The sequence below is a fragment of the Alternaria arborescens genome (assembly GCF_004154835.1).
Source record: "Alternaria arborescens strain FERA 675 chromosome Unknown contig_9, whole genome shotgun sequence".
Classification (NCBI taxonomy): domain Eukaryota; kingdom Fungi; phylum Ascomycota; class Dothideomycetes; order Pleosporales; family Pleosporaceae; genus Alternaria; species Alternaria arborescens.
In genome coordinates this window covers 830,877-851,438 of record NW_021167864.1, presented here as the reverse complement: position 1 = coordinate 851,438, position 20,562 = coordinate 830,877, and the positions used below count along the sequence as shown (strand labels likewise).

Here is a 20,562-nt window from a genome sequence, read left to right as displayed (position 1 = left end):
TTGCGCAGACAGATAGGCTTTCACATTGCTGATACAAAGGTTGTTAAAGATGCGACCGAGTGTCGGCGTCGTGGATCTACGGCGAGATCAGGCGTAAAGGGCGCTTTGTTAGCAGGTTGGTAGGACGTGATGCGATGGAAGGAGTAGGATCCATGTTTGTCAACAGAGTTAACCGCATTAGGATGCAACACGTGGGGCCGCGTGTGAGGGGCAACGCAACTACCACGCGCGACCCGTGATAGCGTGCCAAACGCGTAGGACATGGTATTTTACTCGTAGATTTCTGTTCTCATCATGATTTCGATACTGCTCGTGTACATCGACTTCGGAATCGTGCCTTCTCCTGACTCTATAGTACATTCATATACCAACGCTCCGTCCCAATCAATCCTGAAAGATCAAACACAGCCCCAACCGATTCCGAGTATGCTGATGCGCCGAAGAACACCGAAGTATGCATCGCTGCGAACAATGACTGAACCAACTCACCTTAAACTTATTAGATCATGCCGGCCATGCCACTTGATGCATATGCCATTGGCTTAATGTTCGGATGCGCAACAGCATCGAACTGAGTGAACTTGAGCTTATACTCGGGGCCAATCTTGATGAAAGCACCTTTGTTGTGAGTGCTGTCGCAGTAGTTGGGCGCTGAGAAGACTGTGATGCAGCGTCCATCGTGTTCGACCTCGTAACCTTCCATGCGTACTTCGTGTGACCGGATGATGGCTTCAAGGCCGTTGTTCTCACAGAAGCGCTTCGTGATGTCGGGGCCGAACTGCAGACCAACACCGCGCTTGCTGGGCCCACGGCCTGGATTCGTTTGGGGATCTGTCCACAGCATTTCCATCATAAGTCCAGACTGTCCCGGTTGACGCTGCTTGAATCGGTCAAGCTTTCTTACGTCGTCTAATGTGATCTTGTCATCTGAGAACAGACCACCGTGAAGCACAAAGTACTTCTTGCCAATGAGGGTTGCCAGAGGAAGCGCGGAGAAGGACTCGGAGAACAACTTGAATACGCGCTCGGTGTACTTGGCCCTACATTCACCCTCGAAACCGTACATCCTGTTCATATCGTCCGTCTCGTGATTGCCGCGATTCAGGAAGAAGGTATTGGGGTATAGCCATTTGTAAGCGTACAGTAGAAGGGCGATTTCGGTAGACCATGAACCTCGGTCGACAAAGTCGCCGTTGAAGAGGAACGCGTGCTTTTCGGAGGGTTTGCCAGCGAGGCGGAAGATCTCCATGAGGTCGAAGAATTGGCCTAGCCTTGTCAGTATATAACGAGTCCATGAATCTTTTCCTCAACCTACCGTGGGTATCTCCACAGACTGTAATCTCCTGACCATCCGCAACATCATGCTCGACCATAGTGGGTTCTTTCTTGACAATGTCCATTACGGCGATGATGATCTGGTAGACATACTTCTTGGCCAGCTTCTTTCCGTTCTTGAACCTCTCAATCATGTCTTCGACGAACTCCAGCGTCATCTTGTCTCCCAGCTTCGCGCCATCGTATGAGGGGTCGACAGCCATGTGTTCGAGATCTAGTCCCTCCGCTGCCGATGGCGCGTCTTCAACTTCGATGGCCTTGAGGAAGGCGTCTCGCTTGACGACCTTGTCGCACTCGGCCATGCGCAGTTTCGCGTTCGCATCGTTAGGGGCTTTCTTGACGACGAGCTTCCAGTCGCGGAGTGCTTCGCGGTGCTTGAGGATGGCGGTGTTGGCTGAGGCGCGGCGGTAGTATGCCTAGTGCTGTGGTAAGCCGTCATGTCGACTAAGTGGGTTTGCGACAATGGTACCTTGACATTGTTTGGGTCCAGTTCAATCGCTGTATCGGCATCTTGTATGGCGTAGCCATATTGTTCGAGCTTGATGTATGTCTGGGAGCAGGTTAGCAGAGGCGTGTATGCAGCAGGTGAGACTTGGTACTTGTGCGCGGTTGGTGTAGAAAGAGGGCTCTGCGTTGTATGCTTCTATAGCCTTGGTATAGAACTCCAAAGCCTTGTCCCACTCCTGGTTCCTGAAGGCATTGTTGCCCTGATCCTTGAGCTTGGTCGCTTCGTCGGTCGGGGCACCCATGATGTATCGATGCGGTGCGGGACAAACTGGGGTATGCGAGGCACGCGGGTGTGGTTGCAGAAGGCGCGGCGGGCTGCTGCACCTGTTGATTGACGGGAGAGGGAAGCTGCGTCCCTGCGCAAAATACGATGACCTAACAAACAAGTGACGTACGGCGAAAAGGGAGTGAACTGTTGCCCGCACTGCCCGCCAAAAGTTATCAAGCAATTCGGTCCCGCCCTCTCGCCTCGCCTTGCCACTAACGCCTCCGCCAGCGCTTCAACCAACCAGCGACCTCGGCTCGCAACTAGACATCATGGCGCGCAAAGGTGTCGCAACGGTCAAGACGCCTAACAGAGAAGATAGGTACATGACCATCGATTCTGACGGCGAGGAGGTCACTCCCGCTGCCAGTTCTCCGAGCGATAGAACTGTTTCTCGAAAGAACAGCAGAGCAGATGAGCATCAGTACTTTGCGCATGAGCTGGAGAATGTCGATCCCGCACCCTCACGCGAGCCACTAAACCCCTCTAAAGTGGCCGAGTCAGGTCCAGAGCCAGAGCGCCGACAGCCTCGCCAAGCTTCCGGAACCGTAGAACAAAGTAGGACACTTGCGAACGCACTGTTTCCTGCCAGCTTCAACAACGCCGTCCTTCCTTCTGTCGAAGCGTCCGAGTTGCCCACGTCCCTATCCGCCCACCAAACTCCGCATCGGCATCAAGAGCCCGTACAGCAGCCCCGTTCTCGACTTCAGAAATCTGCTACGCCTTCGCGCGCTGCTGGTCGAGGTCGCGTCACCGCTTCTACAGACGCCAGTGTCTCCAGTCCCATTCGCCATCTCGGTCTCACCCCCGAGAACCGCCACCAAACAGGTCAAAACCCGCATCCCAGCCTTCCGTCCTACATCGACAACCCCAACTACTTTGACATGGCACAAGACATGATTCAGGGCGGCGCGTACATCGCGCCTGGCCAGCAGCGCAACATGCGCGCCTGCATGGTCTGCTCCATCGTCCGGACTCAGAACCAGTTTCTCACCCAAGGCTGCCCGAATTGCGAAGAGATTCTCGAACTCGCCGGCAACCCTGAGCAGATCAACGATTGCACATCGCAAGTCTTTGAAGGCCTCATTACGGTTGCCGACACCTCAAGGAGTTGGGTAGCTAGATACCAGCGCCTTGAGGGCTACAAGCCAGGTGTCTACGCGACCCAGGTTGAAGGCATTCTCCCAGACGACGTGATTGGCCTGGTGGAGAGTGCAGGCATCAACTACGTGCCTAGGGATGGTAGCGAGCAGGATATGCTACCAAAGGACTAAAAGTGGAGAAGCGAAGAGGAGGACCAGACACACATATGACTGGGCAGAGGAATACAAGGGAGAGGAATACTTGCATTGCATATTCAGCGCTGGAGTTATGGTAAAAGTGCATCCACGGGTGCCTCAACAAGACGATACAACAGCTCGAAGAATCGATTTCATTACACATGGAGCTCACAACATCGCCGGTACTCTTGTGCTTTTGTCTGATGATATACGTGTCTTGTCGTGGCACGGCTGGCAGGATCTGCGTCCTGCACTCGAAGCAGGATGCCATCATGTTTAATCCACAATACAAGAGAGTTAGATAAGCAACTCCTTCACATACGACCATAGTTTCAAGACTATAGCGCTTCCCGTTCGCTCAGCGGTACTCAAGCTTGTAAACGGCGGATTAGTAGTCAGGTGGGTGACCACTGGCGAATCCCCGCTGTTGTATGTTTTTGTCCGTTTGTTTTTGCTTGCTCAGGTCTTGAGCTTTCACATACGAAGCATAATCACATTTCTGCTGTCCTTTTGCATGCAGAGAGGCTGGTTGGTGGTAATACTGCATGCATCATGTCGATAATTTGCGTGATTGGGCGCTGGAACTCGCCAGCAAAGGAACATACAAACCAGCACGGGCGCATTGTCTTCGCTAGTTGAGTCGTTATAAGACAGATCAAAAGATTGCAGATATCCGTCAGTATTCTTCTTGTTCTCAGAGACGCTATGTTCAGCGCATCATCTGACTATCACACTGACTGTCCACTGCTCTCCAGCCAAACAACACTTCTCGGACTACCCACACCCATATCCCCAATTCCTACTGTACTACTTCTGACATCTGAAACGACCACAACGTTTTCTCCATAGCTCAGATAATCGGTCTCGCAATTCAATATATCCGCCTCCACGATCCCCGACTTTCCCTTTTCCTCTTCTTTAGGCTTGATCTTCGCCCGTATGTCCACATTTGGCAATAGCGTATTCCCAGGCTTGAGCGGAATGAGCATGATCGGCCATTCATGCTCTTCATCTTCCTTTGCGGTGAAGTGCGCGCGTCGTTGGCCGGCAACGAGCCATACTTCAGGGTTTGCATCGATGGTGTAAACGAAATCTATGGGCTCGCTGACTTCAGTAAGGTTTGCAGCGGAGAGTAGACTGGATGGTGAGGCCCAGCGGCGCGTATGCGAGATACGTAAGGTGGTCATGAGAGGCTGACCAACTGTTGCAATAACGGAGTCTAAAGACGAAGAGGGTGAGTTGGAAGACAGTGATGCGGTGTGTAGGATGTGGGTCTGAGGAATCGAAACTGTGATAACCATCCGACGGGGTGGGTTTGGCGATGGCGGAGCGATCGCATGTGGCGTCGTGTCTGACACATCATCCTTGGTGAGCAGAATAGTCCTATGCTTCTGTAGGGATGTTAGCATATACTATCGTATAATAGGAACCACTGCTTACTTCATGCCACTTCTGCAACCAGATCTGCGTATCATCACGAATGATGAGCGGCAGACTTTCCAGACAGTCTGCCCAGCCAACGTCCTCGAATGCACCTAGGTCGAGTCTTTGCAGCAACGCAATCTTTTCGTACTGGTGTGGAAGGATGTCTTGCTCCAACCGACTGGCGAATGTATCGGTAAGCAAACGAGCCAGCCGGTGCACTGGGCTTTCTTCGACAGCATCAGTGAACATCTTTCGCACTCGGTCGAGAACATCTTCATTCAAGCATCGGTACTCAACAGTCAAGGATAGGCTACCCGTGGTAGAGATTCGGCTTTGTCGCTTTTTCGCAGCGTCCGTTGCCTTCTTAGTAACCTTGTACGTAACCGCGACAGGCTGCTTCGGAAACACATGTACGGACTCCTTCGGACGCCTAGGCGCGTGGACATCGAACTCTTCAGACCCATCTAATGTAACATCCAGGAGCTCCAATGGCACATGGTTGGCGGTTTTGATGTTAAACTTCGAGAACAATGACTTGCTTTTGAAGTGGTCATGGACATTGACGTCCAGAGGCAACTCGACGGGAATGACGAAGGTTGAGGTGTACTGGAATTGGCCTTCATCCGTGAAGTAGTCAACGTCTATCTTGACTGTAAGGTCTTGCAATATCGTCTCCATATCGTAGGGCACTTTCAATGTCGCTGTGGAATTTGCCGGCATGCCACCAACAGCGATAACTCCTGGTGTCGGCTTGCTCTCATCAATCGTGATCTCTCCGGCGGCCACACTTGAATTTGCTGTCCGTAGTCGTAAACCTGCTGAGGCAGACTTGAGTCGAACCTCTGCACGTGTCACCTCATTCCAGCCAGTCGAGCACTCGACCTCTATGTGTCGCGGCTTGTCGATATGGATGAAATGCGAGAGATATATCCTGGCTTGGAACGCTTCACTACGCGGGAAGCATAGAATTCGGGCTTTCTTCGCCGCTTTGAGAGAATGCGCAGAGACCGAAGTAATGATGCCAAGGGGTGTGGTTGCCTCAGCTTTCTGAAAAGGCTCGTGTACAAAGACGATGCGTTTTGCTTCCAGGACGACCCTGTCAACCATGTACGGTCCAGTCGTGTTCACATTGCAGCCGATCCACATGCGATTCAACCCTCTCTTCAACTGTATAGCTCCAGTCTCTTCAAGCCATATATCCTTGGCTTGATTTGAAACTGCACTGACGAGGCGAATCTTGGCTGCCCGGATTTCGATCTCATCCTCAAGGTGGTGTCTAAACTGGAGGCGTAACTGGAAGCCATCTTTGTCATCGTAGTGGCGAACGTAGGGTTCTACGGAGATATCGCCAAAATACTTCGGCATCTGGACGGTAACATCGTACGGTAGCTGCTGCGAATAGCTGATGAGCTCGTGAAACACATCAGTAGTATCCACTTTATCATCGTTGAGCCAGTCGCGAGGCATATCATCTGCATCGGTCGTGCTGGCTCGCTTGACCGAATTCTTGAACGCCATCCGGCTCGCTGCCGACTTGGCTAGAAGATCAAGTAGTGTTCGAACATATTCGTCCTTGCGATTGAGCTTCTTTAAGCAGCGTGCGTGCATCTTGAGCATGGTTGTCTCGACCGTGTTCCATCTGCTTTCTGCGAAGTACGACGCCATACGCCCGAAGTACATAGCAGCTGCCGCAAAATCACCAAGCTCGCTATAATAAAGTAAGCATCTAACACGCTAAACCTCAAGGGCCAGAAAACATACAATCTAAGTGCAGCTAGGTCTCCAAGTACACTTTCTGCTGACTTAGTCTGACCTGCAGCCATGTAGTGCTTGACAATTAGATCGCTCAAGGTCTGTAAAGATTAGTAAGTATGTCTAATATTGCGATATCTTTACCGACCTCGTAAAACTGTCGGAATTGCCTGATCGATAGCATTGCGGTGACTAGTGCTCCAGCAGATATGCCAAGGCGTGACTTCGAGGTTTCGGTGTTCGGTTCGGTGTTTGATTCGTCCTGCTTCAGCTCACTCTCCTCTTCCTCTTCGTCTTCCAAATTGACGTCAGCTAGCTCTTCTTTCGCATTCAGAGACACCAAGATAGCATTCCAGCCTATGTTCCAACCCATGCTCTTGCCTGCGTGCTCGAGCAGGCGTCGCTGAATAGCAAGCAGTTGTGCTCTAGTACCGGCCAGTTCTTGCAAGCCGTTCTTCGCAGAAGGAATCGCACTTTGTTGGTTCGGCGGTGGTCGATCGTGATATTGTCCGTTCTCGAACACAACCTGTGCATTTGCCGCAGGTTGTGCATATGGCATGTCTGACGCAGGTCGTCCATGGTTGAGAGATGTTGACCGAGATGGATGGATCATTGACTTGGGCTCTGAGACCTTCATCTTTTGTTCTTTGTTGCGGCCGCCGAACGAAAGACTCTTGCCTGAAGAACCGGTTGATGGATCTCTAGAGAACCTAGTAAATGGAAGTGAGCCTGTAGAGGTTTCGCGCAGCACTTGGTCCAGCGCAGCGAATGTCCACGAACGAACAACGTTCTCAATTAGATTGTCGGGCAATGTGGTATCGTGAGCTTTCGCGCTAAACTCATGAGTAAGTACTTCGAATCGGCGGACGTGAACTAAACTTACCCATTGATCAGGTCATCTCGCAAGAGCCGTCCGGCAAAAGTGATAAAGTTCAGTGCGCGAGAGCAGAGTTCAGCCAGAGAAAAAAGATCTTCCGAATCATTGACTTGACCCCCCGACTTCATACCAATAGCGCTGTCGTCAGTCGATCGCTGAATTATGCTGGCATTTGGTCGAGGTTGTAGTTTAGCTGCGAGGTCAGAACGTGCTGAGACGGAATTTCCGAGTCTTAACAGCAAGAACATCTGGCGAGCGAAGATGTACAGCCTGAAGTCGAAGATTGAGATGTTGTTCGCGAGGATGAGACCGCGGTAGTCTTTCTTTAGCGCGTTGATTGGCCTATCGTCGTGTATGGCCGATGCTGATTCGTCCTTCCCATCCTGTTGCGCGATCTCGGCCGCTATCTGATACAGATCATCTGAGTGGCTGAGTAAAACACTTCCTTGTGCATTCTCACTTGACTGATCACGTATAACGCTGTCTAGACCGATAGAAAGCTCGTCATATCCGAGCAGAGCATCTTCGACTAGGCCTACGCTTTCGAAGCCTCTTGCCAAACCTTCCTTTAAGATGAAGAACGTGTTGAAATTCCAGCCAGGAAATGAGCGCTGGGCGTCATTCTTCCGGATGTCCTCTTCGTACTGACTTACCCGGAGGTCAAACGAGAGGAGTATCAACATCTTGAACTTAGCTATGACATCGGCCCAGGCACGCTCTTGTTCCTGAGGGCTCTCAGTGATAGGTGGTGATGTGACAGGCGCTGCAGCTGGAAGCATGTGCTGTGGAACTCTTTCTTTTGGCACCCGTATCTGAGCTACGCGATCAGGTGCCGATTTTGAGGAGACATTGAAGTCTGCGCGAAGCTTTTCGAGTAGGGTCGTCGTCCCGCGCGTCCATCTAGAAGCTGCCCCAGTCTTCTCCTTCTCGCCAGTCATGGTATTTGAAGACCCACGAGGCTGACTTGCTGCTGGCGTCTCAGGTACGACCACATGTAGAATCAACCATTCGTATGCATCGTGGTTCTCCTGAGTGTTCGCCGTACTGCTTTGAGAAGGTGGTGTGTGTTCTTTCACCCACTCGCGGACTTGCTTCCGTGCAGTCGCCTTATAAGTCTCTGAATCGTCACATCTCAGAAGATAGATCTTTAGATAAGGAGTTTGACGCAGTCCTGGGATTTGATGTCGCCGCTCTTTCTCTTTGTTAGGTGCTCTGAAAATCTCATCCATATTCCTATTAGGCGTACCTTGACCAGGTGCTGAAGCTGACGAGGCCGCACTTGCAGCTTGTGCTGACTCTTTACTGGGCACAAGGTCAACATGCAGAGAATCGATGGATCTCAGTGGCCGTGTAGGAGCTTTCCAGTGCAAGTTACGAAGGGGCAGGCGCGCAGCCAAGTCCTCTTGTATCAACGAAAAGACTCCAGAAGGGTCATGGTACTCGACTGCGAAGCATAAGCATAGGGGTGGTAAATTTACAGGGGTGCATACCCGTCACTTTGGAGCTTGATAGCCCGTCCATCACCGTAGGTTCAACTTGAGTTTGCCTAGAACCATCCTCTGTGGCACCCAGGGCTGGCGCACCATTTCCAGCCACACTCATGAAACGTGCACGATGAGGAATACGGTATGACGGCGGATTATGTGATTGATGACGTTTGTTCGAGTGCGCGGGTATTGATGCCGTCGCGAGACGAACGTTGCGCTTTGGGTGGCTTCACCGCTAGGCGTGACTAACCCAAATTCGGCGAAGACCCGCTCAGGCGTTGAGGTCTCCGCCACATCACGTGTGGTCGTCTCTTCTATGGCCGTTGTGCGAGCCTCTCAATCCATCACCGGTCAGCAGCGATTTTTCTCGCTTCACCCTGCCACCAGTGGATGAACACGCTCGTTCAGCCCTGCGCTATGCCTTGTGAGCTCGTGATGCGGCATTTGAGCGCCCCGTGAGTTTTCGCATTCTTCGCATTCGTCTTTCCGTGAGGGGTCTGACATATGCGCCTCTATTGTGCACCGTCGTAGGTCCCATGCGATAAATGTTAGGCAGTATTCGATATCAGAAAGAGAGCAATATGTTATCAACTCTGTTCGGGTCTTCCTAAGCCTTATTTCGCATGCTTCTTGTTTCTTGGGACGCAACATTTGACTCCCATCTTTCAGCTGTCGCACTCACTGGACTTCACTTTCTATATCTATTGAACAAAACCATCAGCTCTCAAGATGGGCATGGGAGATTATTCACCTGGCAGTGTCTGGTATTACGCACCAAACAAAGCAGCGCCAATCGTCTTCATCGTCGTCTTCTTTGTCTCTGGAGCGCTACATGCCTGGCAGACAATGTAAATACTTCGGTTTCTGCTGATTCATTATACTGACTTTTCCTAGCAAGCACAAGTCATGGCGAACAACACTATTACTTCCATGGGCCGCTCTCTTGATGATTAGCGGCTTCGCAGTGCGACTCGCTGGTGCCTATGACACTGACAATCTAGCTTATCTCATAGCTTCAACTGTACTGATTATGTCTGGACCTCCAGTGTACGCCCTCATAAACTACTTCATACTGTCACGGCTCCTCTATTACATTCCATACCTGGCGCCTCTTCACCCGGGACGTGTAGCAACAACTTTCATAGGTCTCGATGGCGTGTGTGAGATCCTTATCGGACAAGGTGCCTGGCGCATGGCCGACTCCAGCTCTACAGAAGCAGAACGGAAGCTCGGCTCAGACCTTGTCACCGCGTCGCTGTGTCTTCAAGCAGCACTCTTCGGTGCTTTTGGGCTTCTCGCAGCACAGTTCCACCGACGTGCTAACAAGGCCGGAATACTCAAGAAGGATCTACGAGTTGTACTCTACGTCATGTACGTGAGTGCCTCTATTGTTACTATTCGTTGCATTTACCGCCTCGTCGAATACATTCTCGGCTGGGAATCCTCTATCTATCAGAACGAAATCTACTTTTGGATCTTCGAAGCTGTCATCATGGCACTCAATACTGCTCTACTCAATATCTTTCACCCTGGAAAGCGCTTGCCTCCTTCCAACACCGTTTTCCTGGCTCGCGATGGCGTAACTGAACGAAAAGGGCCCGGCTGGGGTGATGATAGGCCGTGGATCATTACCATCTTCGATCCCTTTGACCTTTGGGGCTTGGTTAAGGGGAAGGATAAGAAGACGCAGTTCTGGGATATGAGTGATGCAGAGTTAGAAGCAGCGAGAGCAGAGAAGAAAAAGAGGAAGAGGGGTGTGCTTAAGGGCTTGTTGGATCCTTTCCACCTTTGGGGTGAGCAAGGATACATTAGCAAGTACTTTAAGAAAGACCTGAATAGCGGGTCAAGGAGCAACGAGGTCGGGACCCAGCACATACACGCCGGACGATTGAGGTACAATGGTAATGATACGCACGATACTGTTTGATAGGTGTACGAGGTTCTCAGAAGTTAGGGACTCTCTTCTTTTCTACTTTTTGTGCCCTCTTTCATCCGGGTCTATCCTTTCCTTTCCTTCCATTCTCCTTGTGTAGTCTCCTAATCTTTAGTATGCTCTGCTATTGAAACAAACATGGACAGTATCTCATAGAGCAACCAGTCACACGACCGTAGGCGCTCTCGTTCAATCCTCCCATGACCAGACAAAGTCTATACTGCCTCAGCTATGATTGGCTCCGCATGACATGCCACTGGTATCTGAACGCCTATGTTTCCTTTGTTCTTGTCTTCTTTGTCATCACCAACAGGCTACGCTACAGATGGGGCAGGCTATGTGGAGCACCATGTGGAGCAGAAGGATGGCTTTACGACCGCATTCAAAAGTCAAGATCTCAACAAGCACAACCTAGACAGCAGGCAAACAGCGTCGTACATGCACTCCATGTGAACCCGGCCCCACCGATGCAACATTCACAACCGTGGCAACCGAGCAGGGAAATAGAGGAATTATTGGAGGAATCGTTTACGTCGTCAATGTCAGGGTTACATGCTGATTTGGGGAGGCGTGATCAAATTGAAGGTTCAAGTAATGGGTATGACTGAGTGGTGAGTTGGCTTGGGTAGAGGGACAGAATGCGGCGGGTATGGCCACTTTTGGCAGTCATCTAGTACGGGCTCAAGCCAAGAAGAACGCTTACAAAATCAGTAATACGGTGGCAACTGTACGCAGACTGAGTTATTGGTGGAAATAATTAACGATGATTTGAGCGGTCCAGATCTTTATGCAGGTGACGATGCGCAGCTATCGACTTAGTGATTTCCAGGCGATGAAACTATTACGCGGCAAGCACCACGCGTCCTGGTAGGCGTCGTCACCATCCAGCCTGACGCTGCAGCATTACAATCACCAGTGCATTTCAAGAACAGACGAATCGCTGGAAAAATATTAACGTTAAAGTATTCATCATATATGCTATTTACTCTTATAGACGCCATACCTAACTCCAGGTAGGTTGGTTAATATGCAAGTCCCCCTGGAAATTGAGAGGTTGTGATTCCATGCCACTCTTGAGAACGCCAATAATGCACGTATGCATGTGAAAGAAAAGTTCATTAAGCTGGACAGGTATTAGGAAAATTGTGATCTACACATCAAAAGCCGTTGAAGCCCATCAGAATACCTGCGCCAGCGATCGCTGCACCGCCAATCCAGGGGTTTGCAGTTGCAACAGGCATGGCAGCGGCAGTGGAAGTTTCAATTCCACCGCCACCACCTGTGACACTAGGGCCATTGACTCGGGGTCCACCAGTGCCGACTGCTGCAGTTGATACCGCACCAGCAACACCGGTTGCGTTGGGCACACCGTCAGAGCCTTCCCGGATTTCCTGAATATTCTCAGAGGTAGCGTTAAAGTTGGTCTGGGCGAGAGAAATTTCGTTGTTCTCAAGGTCGTAGACGACATATGCAGATCGTAGGAAGGTGTCACCAAGAACAGCGACAGATTGTCCGGCAGGTCCGATACCAAGGATGCAGACGGGTCGTCCGCGGCTAACAGCAGCAACTATGACAAGCTCGTTGAGCGGGACGGAGATCTGGACACCAGAGAAGTTGAACTCGAGAGAGCCTTGCTGGTTTGCAAGATCACAGTCAACAAAGGCAGCCCCCTGCGAAGCGTCGTACTGAGCGTCAAAGGTTTGGTATAGCGAGCTCGCGACGTTATCGGGCAAGTACATCAACGAAGACCCAGAGTCGAGCAAGACGGGCACGTTTGAGTTCTCGAAGATGGAGCCATTCTTGCCATCGCGGCCCATTCCAGTCAGGGCAATTATAAACTCAGCATATTGTCCTCGCTCTGGGATGATAGGTAGTGTCTGAAGCTCGCCCTGGTACTTGTCCGTGTCCACGCCACCGAAGAGAATGTTTCCAGTAGATGCGTCCAAATCGTTCAGCCACAGAGAGTATGCGTTTGAGTTGATGGTACCATCGTCCTTCAGCTTCTGAGGCAAGTTTGGGTATGGGTCCAGTCCTGCGCGGCCTACAGCGACCTCGTTGATGGTGTAACCGATTCCAAGGATGCCCTCTGGTGAGCTTGATACGTAGCCGATACCAAACTGCAGATCCTTTATTGTTTGTCCGCCGAGGCGGAAAGTGTCTGTCGCATAGTCTCCCGATGCGCCTGATCCATCCATGTATGATATGTTGAAAGCATCGTTGACGTAGTTGTATGTTGACGAGTCGTTTGCGTTGTATGTGCCAGATTGGCCGCACTGGTTGCCGCCTTGGCTGCACAGATTCGAGTTGACCGAGTTGACCCAAAGATCGCTGCTACCTGTGTCGATGTGTAACCGGAAGTTTTGCTCAGGAGTACCTAAGCTTGCGTTGGCGAAGTAGAGCGTCTCGAGATTGTCCAGTGTCTCCTGGACAACCTTTTGCCGTCTTCGTAGCTGGTCGTGTGCGACGGGGTTGACGATGTTCCGGCGCTGAGTATCTAGGCGCACCACTCGCGGATTCTAGGTGTACATTAGTATGATGGCTCGCAGAGACGCGTCTATACGCTTGTATGGGAGGACTTCGGGAGGATCTCGCTTCGGACTGAAATGCTGGGGATGCCAAGAGCCGCACTTACCTCTCGTGGTGCAAGCCTCACTGCCGCGGCCGACGACGCCAATTGCGCCGCCAGGAATGTCGAGTACTTCATGATGTTGTTCCTGGAAATGCGATGCTAGGGCTGTGCGGTGGATGTATACCACGGATTACAAACAGTCTCTGGTGTGGCTTGGTAAAACCTGACGCGCGAGTGGTCGGAGCTGAGAGAAGGCAGCTATGAATCGTGTTTGAGACTGCAGTTGAAGTCGCAGAGAGCGAAGCGTTGTACAAGCACACGAGAATAGTGGACAACAGGGAAACAATAGCAACAGGGAAAGGACGACTGGAGAGCGACTAGGGATAAAGCCAATATGTAGCAGAGGCGCAGGCGGGTAGGCTCTAGTCGGCGAAGGGGGCGTTCGAGCCTTGTGATGACGACGCGTATGATGAGGTCAAGTCTGGAATTGTTACGGATCCTGTGGCCCTTAGTGCAGCTGCCCACGTAACGAACATGGGCAGCCGCCGACATTTCCGGGGCTAAAAGCCTGCAGCCAACAGGACTTGTGTGTGCCCTGATGGAAGATCCGCAGGGCGTGGCGGTGCCTCTATTACGAGACGATTCGCCTTGACGCCGCTTCCATGGCCCAGCCAAGCGCTTGGTGCCGATCTGACAAGCCTTGCCGCTGTGTCGCATGCGCCCTGTCAGTACATAGTAGGCGAATATGGCGCAAACAGTATCAACACCGCAAAACATTCATAGCCTCATGAGAAAACGTCGGGAAATGCTGCTTCACAATAGCTACCTCGTGGTATTTGAGTTTGTATTGTAGGCTGCGCGTTCGGCCGGGCTTCCGTCAGCCGCGTACGTCACATGGTCTACCACAGTGTCTTGACGCCGTCGTTCATCGAAAGGCTACTGAAAGATGCGATGCATAATCCAGTAGCCTAGCGGCCGGTGAGTCCCCAGATGGTATCCCCAGGCGCCCGGAGTCAAGAGATACCGCGTGGTCAAGAGACGCCTGAAAGCGCTGTGCCTCTCGAGAAAAAAGACGTTTGAGGCTGAAACCTGACGCCCCTGCAGGAACCGGTACCTGGGATCGTATTTATGTGGCGTAGCATCGTCGTCGGTAGCGAAGAGCCCCGAGAAGTAATTATCTCGGTCCCTACGTAAAGAAAAAAAAAAGCCGATGAGCCATGATGAACTCTCGCTCTCTATTGGTACTCGACATGAGAAAAGTATGTCGCTGTAAGTCGGTCGTACTACTTACGATTCCTGCAAGGGTGACGTCGCATCCGCGCACGCACATCGCCCTATCTTTAGTGTGAAAGGCTTGATGGGCTGCGGGTCGATCCTCGCTGCACGTGAGCACTAGTCCCAAGAAGGACGACCCGTGAAAGCGCGTTTGCAGAGCATCGCGTGTTTCGCGTCACCCCTCCAGACCAACACTCACAGCCCAAAATGTCCAAAGCCGAATCTTCCAAAGCAGCTGCCAGCAATGGTGTCAAACCAAATCCCAACGCTGCTGGTGGTGCTAACTATGAACTGCCATGGTAATTGACTACCCGCGCCCTTCGCAGCTCATCCAAACTAACAGGCACCTAGGGTAGAGAAATACCGTCCCGTCTACCTCGATGATGTTGTCGGCAACACTGAAACCATTGAACGCCTCAAGATCATTGCCAAAGACGGTAACATGCCACATATGATCATCTCTGGCATGCCTGGTATCGGCAAAACCACGTCCATCCTCTGTCTCGCACGCCAGCTCCTCGGTGACGCCTACAAAGAGGCTGTTCTCGAACTCAACGCCTCTGACGAGCGTGGTATCGACGTCGTACGCAACAGGATAAAGGGCTTCGCGCAGAAGAAAGTCACACTTGCACCAGGCAGGCAAAAGCTCGTCATTCTGGACGAGGCGGATAGCATGACCAGCGGTGCGCAGCAAGCCCTGAGGAGGACAATGGAGATCTACAGTGCAACAACACGGTTTGCATTCGCTTGCAACCAGTCGAACAAGATCATTGAGCCGCTGCAGTCGAGATGTGCCATACTCAGATACGCTCGCCTTACCGATGCGCAAGTCGTGCGCCGCGTTATGCAGATCTGCGAGGCCGAGGACGTAAAGTATTCAGACGATGGGATTGCGGCACTCGTCTTCTCCGCTGAGGGAGATATGCGACAAGCTATCAACAACCTACAGTCGACATTCGCTGGTTTCGGCTTTGTAAACGGCGACAATGTCTTCAGAGTGGTCGACAGCCCGCATCCCATCAAAGTGCAAGCCATGATCAAGGCGTGCCACGAGCAGCGCATCGATGATGCCTTGGCGTCGTTGAAAGAGCTCTGGGATTTAGGATATTCATGCCACGATATTATCAGCACAATGTTCAAAGTTACTAAGACCATTGATACGCTGAGTGAGCACGCGAAGTTGGAGTTCATCAAGGTAATTGCTGTTAACTCAGACGAAATACAATGGCTGATGGGGAACAGGAAATTGGCTTCACCCACATGCGCATCCTTGAAGGCGTGCAAACACTTCTACAGCTATCCGGCTGCGTTGCGCGCTTGTGCAAGATCAACATGCAGCCGCAATTGTTCGCCCTCCCCACGACGTCGAAGTAAAACAACTCCTTTGGAGCATCTGCAGCATTTAGCATGGAGTTTGGCGTTCACATGTGGCCAAACATGGGCCTATCCTAACGCATCATGGTATACACGCTATCTGAGAACTTCTAATTGTAGTCCTGTCTCGTCGCCCGCCTCCATGCCTTGTGACTTTTTTCAGTCCCTTTCGCCGAGTCTGGTTGTCTTTTACCGGAGATATTGCACACACGTTCGTGTGCTTGCCTACATGCTGCAAGATTGCAACAGAACCTTCTCAGCATGTTTGACACAAATTTGCTCTGTTTCGTCTATATGCAGTTTTTATCTGCAAGCGAGCAACTACCCGGGCCTACACTACTATTTTACTCACACATAGAAACTACAGCTCGTCAACCGTGCCCACAATCATGTCTCAACTGCGCCAGAAGCTAACTATCGTCGTATAGTATACCTTGCCCATCGCCCGTGACCTACTAGCAAAAACTCCTGTTTCGAATTCTTCACAAACATTATCGTGGTTGTTGTAGCAACCCGTTTGGCACGGTTGCTGACCCAGCCTTCGAAGCAGAAGAAGCGACCCGCTGCCATCACAACAACGCACACTGCCGCCACCAGCGCAGGTCAATTGACTCCACAAGGTGAAACCGATAAGCTGAACTGCGGGCATAGAACCTTAATCTGATAGATTCTTCCCTCGACAGCACGCACCAGGATATCTTGCGACAGGACTTGAGCATTAATTTCAACAACTCTGAGCCTGAAGAGTGGAATTCAGACTACCATGCATTACAATATCTGATACAGGTATAGCGAAGGCTTTTAGCGACGCGGACTAGAGTCCATCTAGACAGGGTAATCGCATCTAAACGTGAAGACTGCTATGGTTCAGTGTTCGCGAAGGGAGAGCACAGTGTGGATAATGGGATCCGATGTCGGAAAAACGTTGTGGAATTGATGGCCAAGACTACAAGGTGCACTGATTAGTACGATGTGTTCTGCACCCGTGTACCATCCCATGTTGGAGGCAAGGTAAGCTGTGGAGGAGAGGCCCGGGGCGAGATCAGGAGACTAGCGTACTTCGGCTTCGACATCCGTGGGGTACTTCACATTTAGGGACCCCACTGTGCAATGCGACTCGGATCAAGAATAAAGCCTCAGACAAATAAATTGTCGAAGAAGTACGTGGTAGGCCCTGACTCGGAGAAGCAGATACTCACAATATTCCTTTTCCTATACACTGTTCCTGCTTGAATCTCACAATTTGCAACTTACCATGGCTTCTTCAATCGCCCCCAACAACCTCCTCAGTAATGCAGCGCAATCGAGGATATGCACCGCATTTGGTATCAAGATAACGCCGGATACATCGATAGTACACATTGCCAAAGCAGCTGGCTATGACTCGTTGTTCATCGACCTGGAGCATACAGCCATGACAATCAAAGATGCCAATCAACTATGCATCACAGCAAACTCAGCTGGGATCACGCCCTTCGTTCGCGTGCCACACCAGTGCGGTAATGGGTTCGTACAACGGGTCTTGGATGTTGGAGCCATGGGTATCATTGTTCCACATATTCACACAGTCGGCAGGTCTCCCTCATTACCGCTGACCCTTTGGCTAGAATTCCGCTAGAATCATCTTTCTGGTACCGAATATGGCTGACAAATATGATGTTAACAGATGATGCTCTCCGCGCGATAAACATCTCTAAATATCCTCCCATGGGCAAACGATCAATCAGCGCCGGCTTCCCTCACTTCGAATTCGCTCCCGTACCTACCACCACCATGACTGCGCAGATGAACACAACCGGCTCTACTGTCTTCATTATGATAGAGACGGCGGACGCTCTTGCAGCTGTCGACGATATCGCCGCGCTAGCAGGCGCCGATGTACTCCTCGTCGGCTCCAACGACCTAGCTTCAGAAATCGGAACTCTGGGCGATTGGGACGCACCATGCTTCCTAGCCGCGCTGGAAAAGGTGGGTGCAGCTGCGAGAAAACATGGCAAGATTATGGGTATTGCAGGATTGTACCATAGGCCAGATATATTGGAGCGCGTGATCAATGAGTTCGGCGCAAAGTGGGTAGTGGGTGCTCAGGATGTTGGGCTCTTGTTGCAAGGCGGAACAGCAAACTCTGCTTTATTAAGAAGTTTACAAAAGTAAAGCAAAAATGGTTTATTCCTTCATCTTTTTTGGTTCTCCCTCCAGAGATCTTTTGTATCTGCTCATTGATTGCGGGGGATTTGTCGCTCGAATTCCTCCCAATCTATCTCGTCGGCCCCTGTCAGCATGAAGTCGTTACCAAAATCGAGGTTGAAATCGCCGATGTCGTCAATAGAGGGTATATCGTACGATTCGTTGTCGAATCCCAGACTGTTTGAGAAGCGACTAGTATGATCCGGCAGTTCGAAGAGAGCTTGCCGCCAATTAGTGGCTAAGGTAGGCTCTTGGTACGTATCTGCTGCGTGTGACTTGTTGGACATCGTCGTATCTTCCGCAGACGGTAGACGATCACATAAGGCTCCATGATCTAAATTATCCGATGGCCCTTCAGCAGCAGCAGCAGCAGGACTTCCGGCAATAGTGGGAACACTAATTCCAATACCGAGGTGCTGACAGATATGCTCAACATCTAACATGCGTTTCGCAGCAGCTTTGTTGCCATGCTTGGTGAGGTATTGAAGTATGCTTGTCGCACTTCGGATGCCATGGAGTCCTGAGCGAGGTGATCCAACAGACTGAAGGCTTTCAACAAGTATGAAAATAAAAGCGGCCGAGATTGCTGCATCCAAATCGAAATATCCGAATTTAGCTAGCAACTCCTGTTGCTTGAGCGAGAGTAGAACATCCAAAGTCATACCTGCAGCTTCTATACACGTCGCTGCAAGCACGTGCAAAGTGGAAGATGCGGTGCTTGAAAGGTCTGTGTCGTTACCTTGAAGCTTCGATTTAGCGAGATGGAGGAGAATTGGTCTTGTTGTCAGTATAATAGCCTATAGAACCTGTCAGCGTGCTCCGGATGTACTCAGACGTCTATTACCTGGAATAGCATCAGATACAGTGTCGCACCCGTCCTTGTAATGGTAAAAGCTTTCGAAAATTCTAATGGAAACTCAGCTGCAAGGTCTCTTCTCACTGACTTAAGCTCTCCAAGGAGATCGTGTACAGTGCGCAGGAATTGTCCTTCAGATCTTCCCTTGAGTCCATATAGTCCTGGAGACGTTATGCTGCGTGATCGTGAAATGAAGGATGACCAGCAACATACCCTGTGTGATCAAACCACTCAACCTCGCGATCTCGATATTGATCTTCAGTGCCGGTGTCGGTGAGAAACCTGCGGATTCGATGGGCAATTTGGTGGTTATGTTGTCGTCAAGAATACCAACAGGGTTACCTGTTGCGGCGGCTAGTCTCCTATGACAAGTCAGAAAATGCTACGTATCCAGGTTGGATGAATGACCTCTCTTGCATATATATGGTCCACCATAAGCGATTACGATGCGTCTTCTCAGATCTCTTCATCTGAACTGTGGCATCATCGCGAGAGAGACCATTGGACATGGCCAGCCGCAGTGCCACGCCAGCCTTCGATAGTGTTATTAGGACGATAGTAACAGTTTCAAGAGACGAGATCTAAATAGCTTACATAGACGTACGCATCGTCTTTCCGATCAGAGCATTGTAGAAAGAAAGCGAACAAACCCATGATCTCGATTGCCAACGTACCCGATTTTCGTAGATCACATAACGAAGGTAGGCAGCTGACAGCCTCGAGGAAGTAGGTGGCACCAGGGAATGTTGAGCCTTCCTCCATCTTACCCTGTAACAGTTCACCCAAGGCAAAAACCATGAGGATTTCAATGTAGCAAAGATCGTCAATGCCTGTTCGGTTCGAGTCGTCTTCATAAAAGCTACAGAGCTTGTCAGAAAACGATCTCGGATCGATCAGATGCTGCAGGCTTCCAATAGATGCGAGGACTGTATTGAGTAAGTCATGCGCCTGTTCCTCGCTCGGCCATGTAATGTCGGTGGATGTTGTTCGGTGCTTAAGACCCCCAGGCTCCAGATTGTAAACATTGTCCGGACTGGCATCGCAGATACTGGTAGAACCGACTGAATCCATTACATTCTCAGAGTGTAGGCTTTTGATACGGGACCCGAAGTTGAGGCTTGAAGACATGGTTGGCTCTAGGACGATCGCTAGAAGGCAATAATGAGGCCATGTCACAATGCTCTGGGCGACTGTCAGACCTACATGATGTACCCAAACTGTGGTTCAGTTCTTCGGTGTTCGCTTGTGCTGTAGGGTCCACTGAACCGGCGCTGTGGGATGTAGCAGCTGGAGGGGTGCCGTTGGCGAGGCTCTCTGCAGTCGCGGTCGCGGTAGCAGATGCAAGTTTTCTCTCCAATCCTTCAACATAGCTATTCACGTAAGACACTTCCGTTTCCGGCTCTAAAGTCACTCACGTCACCGAATACAGCTTCCTTCGCC

The 20,562-nt window shown here is 51.0% G+C and overlaps 8 protein-coding genes across 8 annotated transcripts; 4 read left to right on the top strand and 4 right to left on the bottom strand.

Moving 5' to 3' along the window:
• Positions 1 to 499: 499 nt before the first annotated feature.
• AA0111_g4978 (Serine/threonine-protein phosphatase T) lies at positions 500 to 2,084 on the bottom strand (the record flags this gene model as incomplete). The annotated part of the gene is made up of 4 exons (XM_028651038.1): positions 500 to 1,266; positions 1,316 to 1,751; positions 1,805 to 1,885; positions 1,935 to 2,084. 4 exons carry the CDS (start codon positions 2,082 to 2,084, stop codon positions 500 to 502), a joined length of 1,434 nt encoding a protein of 477 aa, XP_028507736.1.
• A 295-nt stretch (positions 2,085 to 2,379) lies between these two features.
• Positions 2,380 to 3,381, top strand: AA0111_g4977 (hypothetical protein; the record flags this gene model as incomplete). Its single annotated transcript, XM_028651037.1, has 1 exon — positions 2,380 to 3,381. One exon carries the CDS (start codon positions 2,380 to 2,382, stop codon positions 3,379 to 3,381), a length of 1,002 nt encoding a protein of 333 aa, XP_028507444.1.
• A 734-nt stretch (positions 3,382 to 4,115) lies between these two features.
• Positions 4,116 to 8,962, bottom strand: AA0111_g4976 (hypothetical protein; the record flags this gene model as incomplete). The annotated part of the gene is made up of 6 exons (XM_028651036.1): positions 4,116 to 4,778; positions 4,828 to 6,520; positions 6,574 to 6,665; positions 6,713 to 7,397; positions 7,448 to 8,885; positions 8,932 to 8,962. The coding sequence occupies 6 exons, from the start codon at positions 8,960 to 8,962 to the stop codon at positions 4,116 to 4,118; spliced, it is 4,602 nt and encodes a 1,533-aa protein (XP_028507443.1).
• A 695-nt stretch (positions 8,963 to 9,657) lies between these two features.
• On the top strand, positions 9,658 to 10,855 carry AA0111_g4975 (hypothetical protein; the record flags this gene model as incomplete). The annotated part of the gene is made up of 2 exons (XM_028651035.1): positions 9,658 to 9,776; positions 9,823 to 10,855. The coding sequence occupies 2 exons, from the start codon at positions 9,658 to 9,660 to the stop codon at positions 10,853 to 10,855; spliced, it is 1,152 nt and encodes a 383-aa protein (XP_028507583.1).
• Positions 10,856 to 12,018: 1,163 nt separating this feature from the next.
• AA0111_g4974 (putative aspartic-type endopeptidase) lies at positions 12,019 to 13,565 on the bottom strand (the record flags this gene model as incomplete). Its single annotated transcript, XM_028651034.1, has 2 exons — positions 12,019 to 13,377; positions 13,494 to 13,565. The coding sequence occupies 2 exons, from the start codon at positions 13,563 to 13,565 to the stop codon at positions 12,019 to 12,021; spliced, it is 1,431 nt and encodes a 476-aa protein (XP_028507445.1).
• A 1,347-nt stretch (positions 13,566 to 14,912) lies between these two features.
• On the top strand, positions 14,913 to 16,079 carry AA0111_g4973 (Replication factor C subunit 4; the record flags this gene model as incomplete). The annotated part of the gene is made up of 3 exons (XM_028651033.1): positions 14,913 to 15,004; positions 15,057 to 15,900; positions 15,948 to 16,079. The coding sequence occupies 3 exons, from the start codon at positions 14,913 to 14,915 to the stop codon at positions 16,077 to 16,079; spliced, it is 1,068 nt and encodes a 355-aa protein (XP_028507446.1).
• A 1,255-nt stretch (positions 16,080 to 17,334) lies between these two features.
• AA0111_g4972 (hypothetical protein) lies at positions 17,335 to 18,233 on the top strand (the record flags this gene model as incomplete). Its single annotated transcript, XM_028651032.1, has 2 exons — positions 17,335 to 17,585; positions 17,687 to 18,233. The coding sequence occupies 2 exons, from the start codon at positions 17,335 to 17,337 to the stop codon at positions 18,231 to 18,233; spliced, it is 798 nt and encodes a 265-aa protein (XP_028507584.1).
• Positions 18,234 to 18,295: 62 nt separating this feature from the next.
• Positions 18,296 to 20,250, bottom strand: AA0111_g4971 (hypothetical protein; the record flags this gene model as incomplete). The annotated part of the gene is made up of 5 exons (XM_028651031.1): positions 18,296 to 19,063; positions 19,111 to 19,283; positions 19,336 to 19,484; positions 19,531 to 19,655; positions 19,717 to 20,250. The coding sequence occupies 5 exons, from the start codon at positions 20,248 to 20,250 to the stop codon at positions 18,296 to 18,298; spliced, it is 1,749 nt and encodes a 582-aa protein (XP_028507739.1).
• Between the last annotated feature and the right edge of the window lie 312 nt (positions 20,251 to 20,562).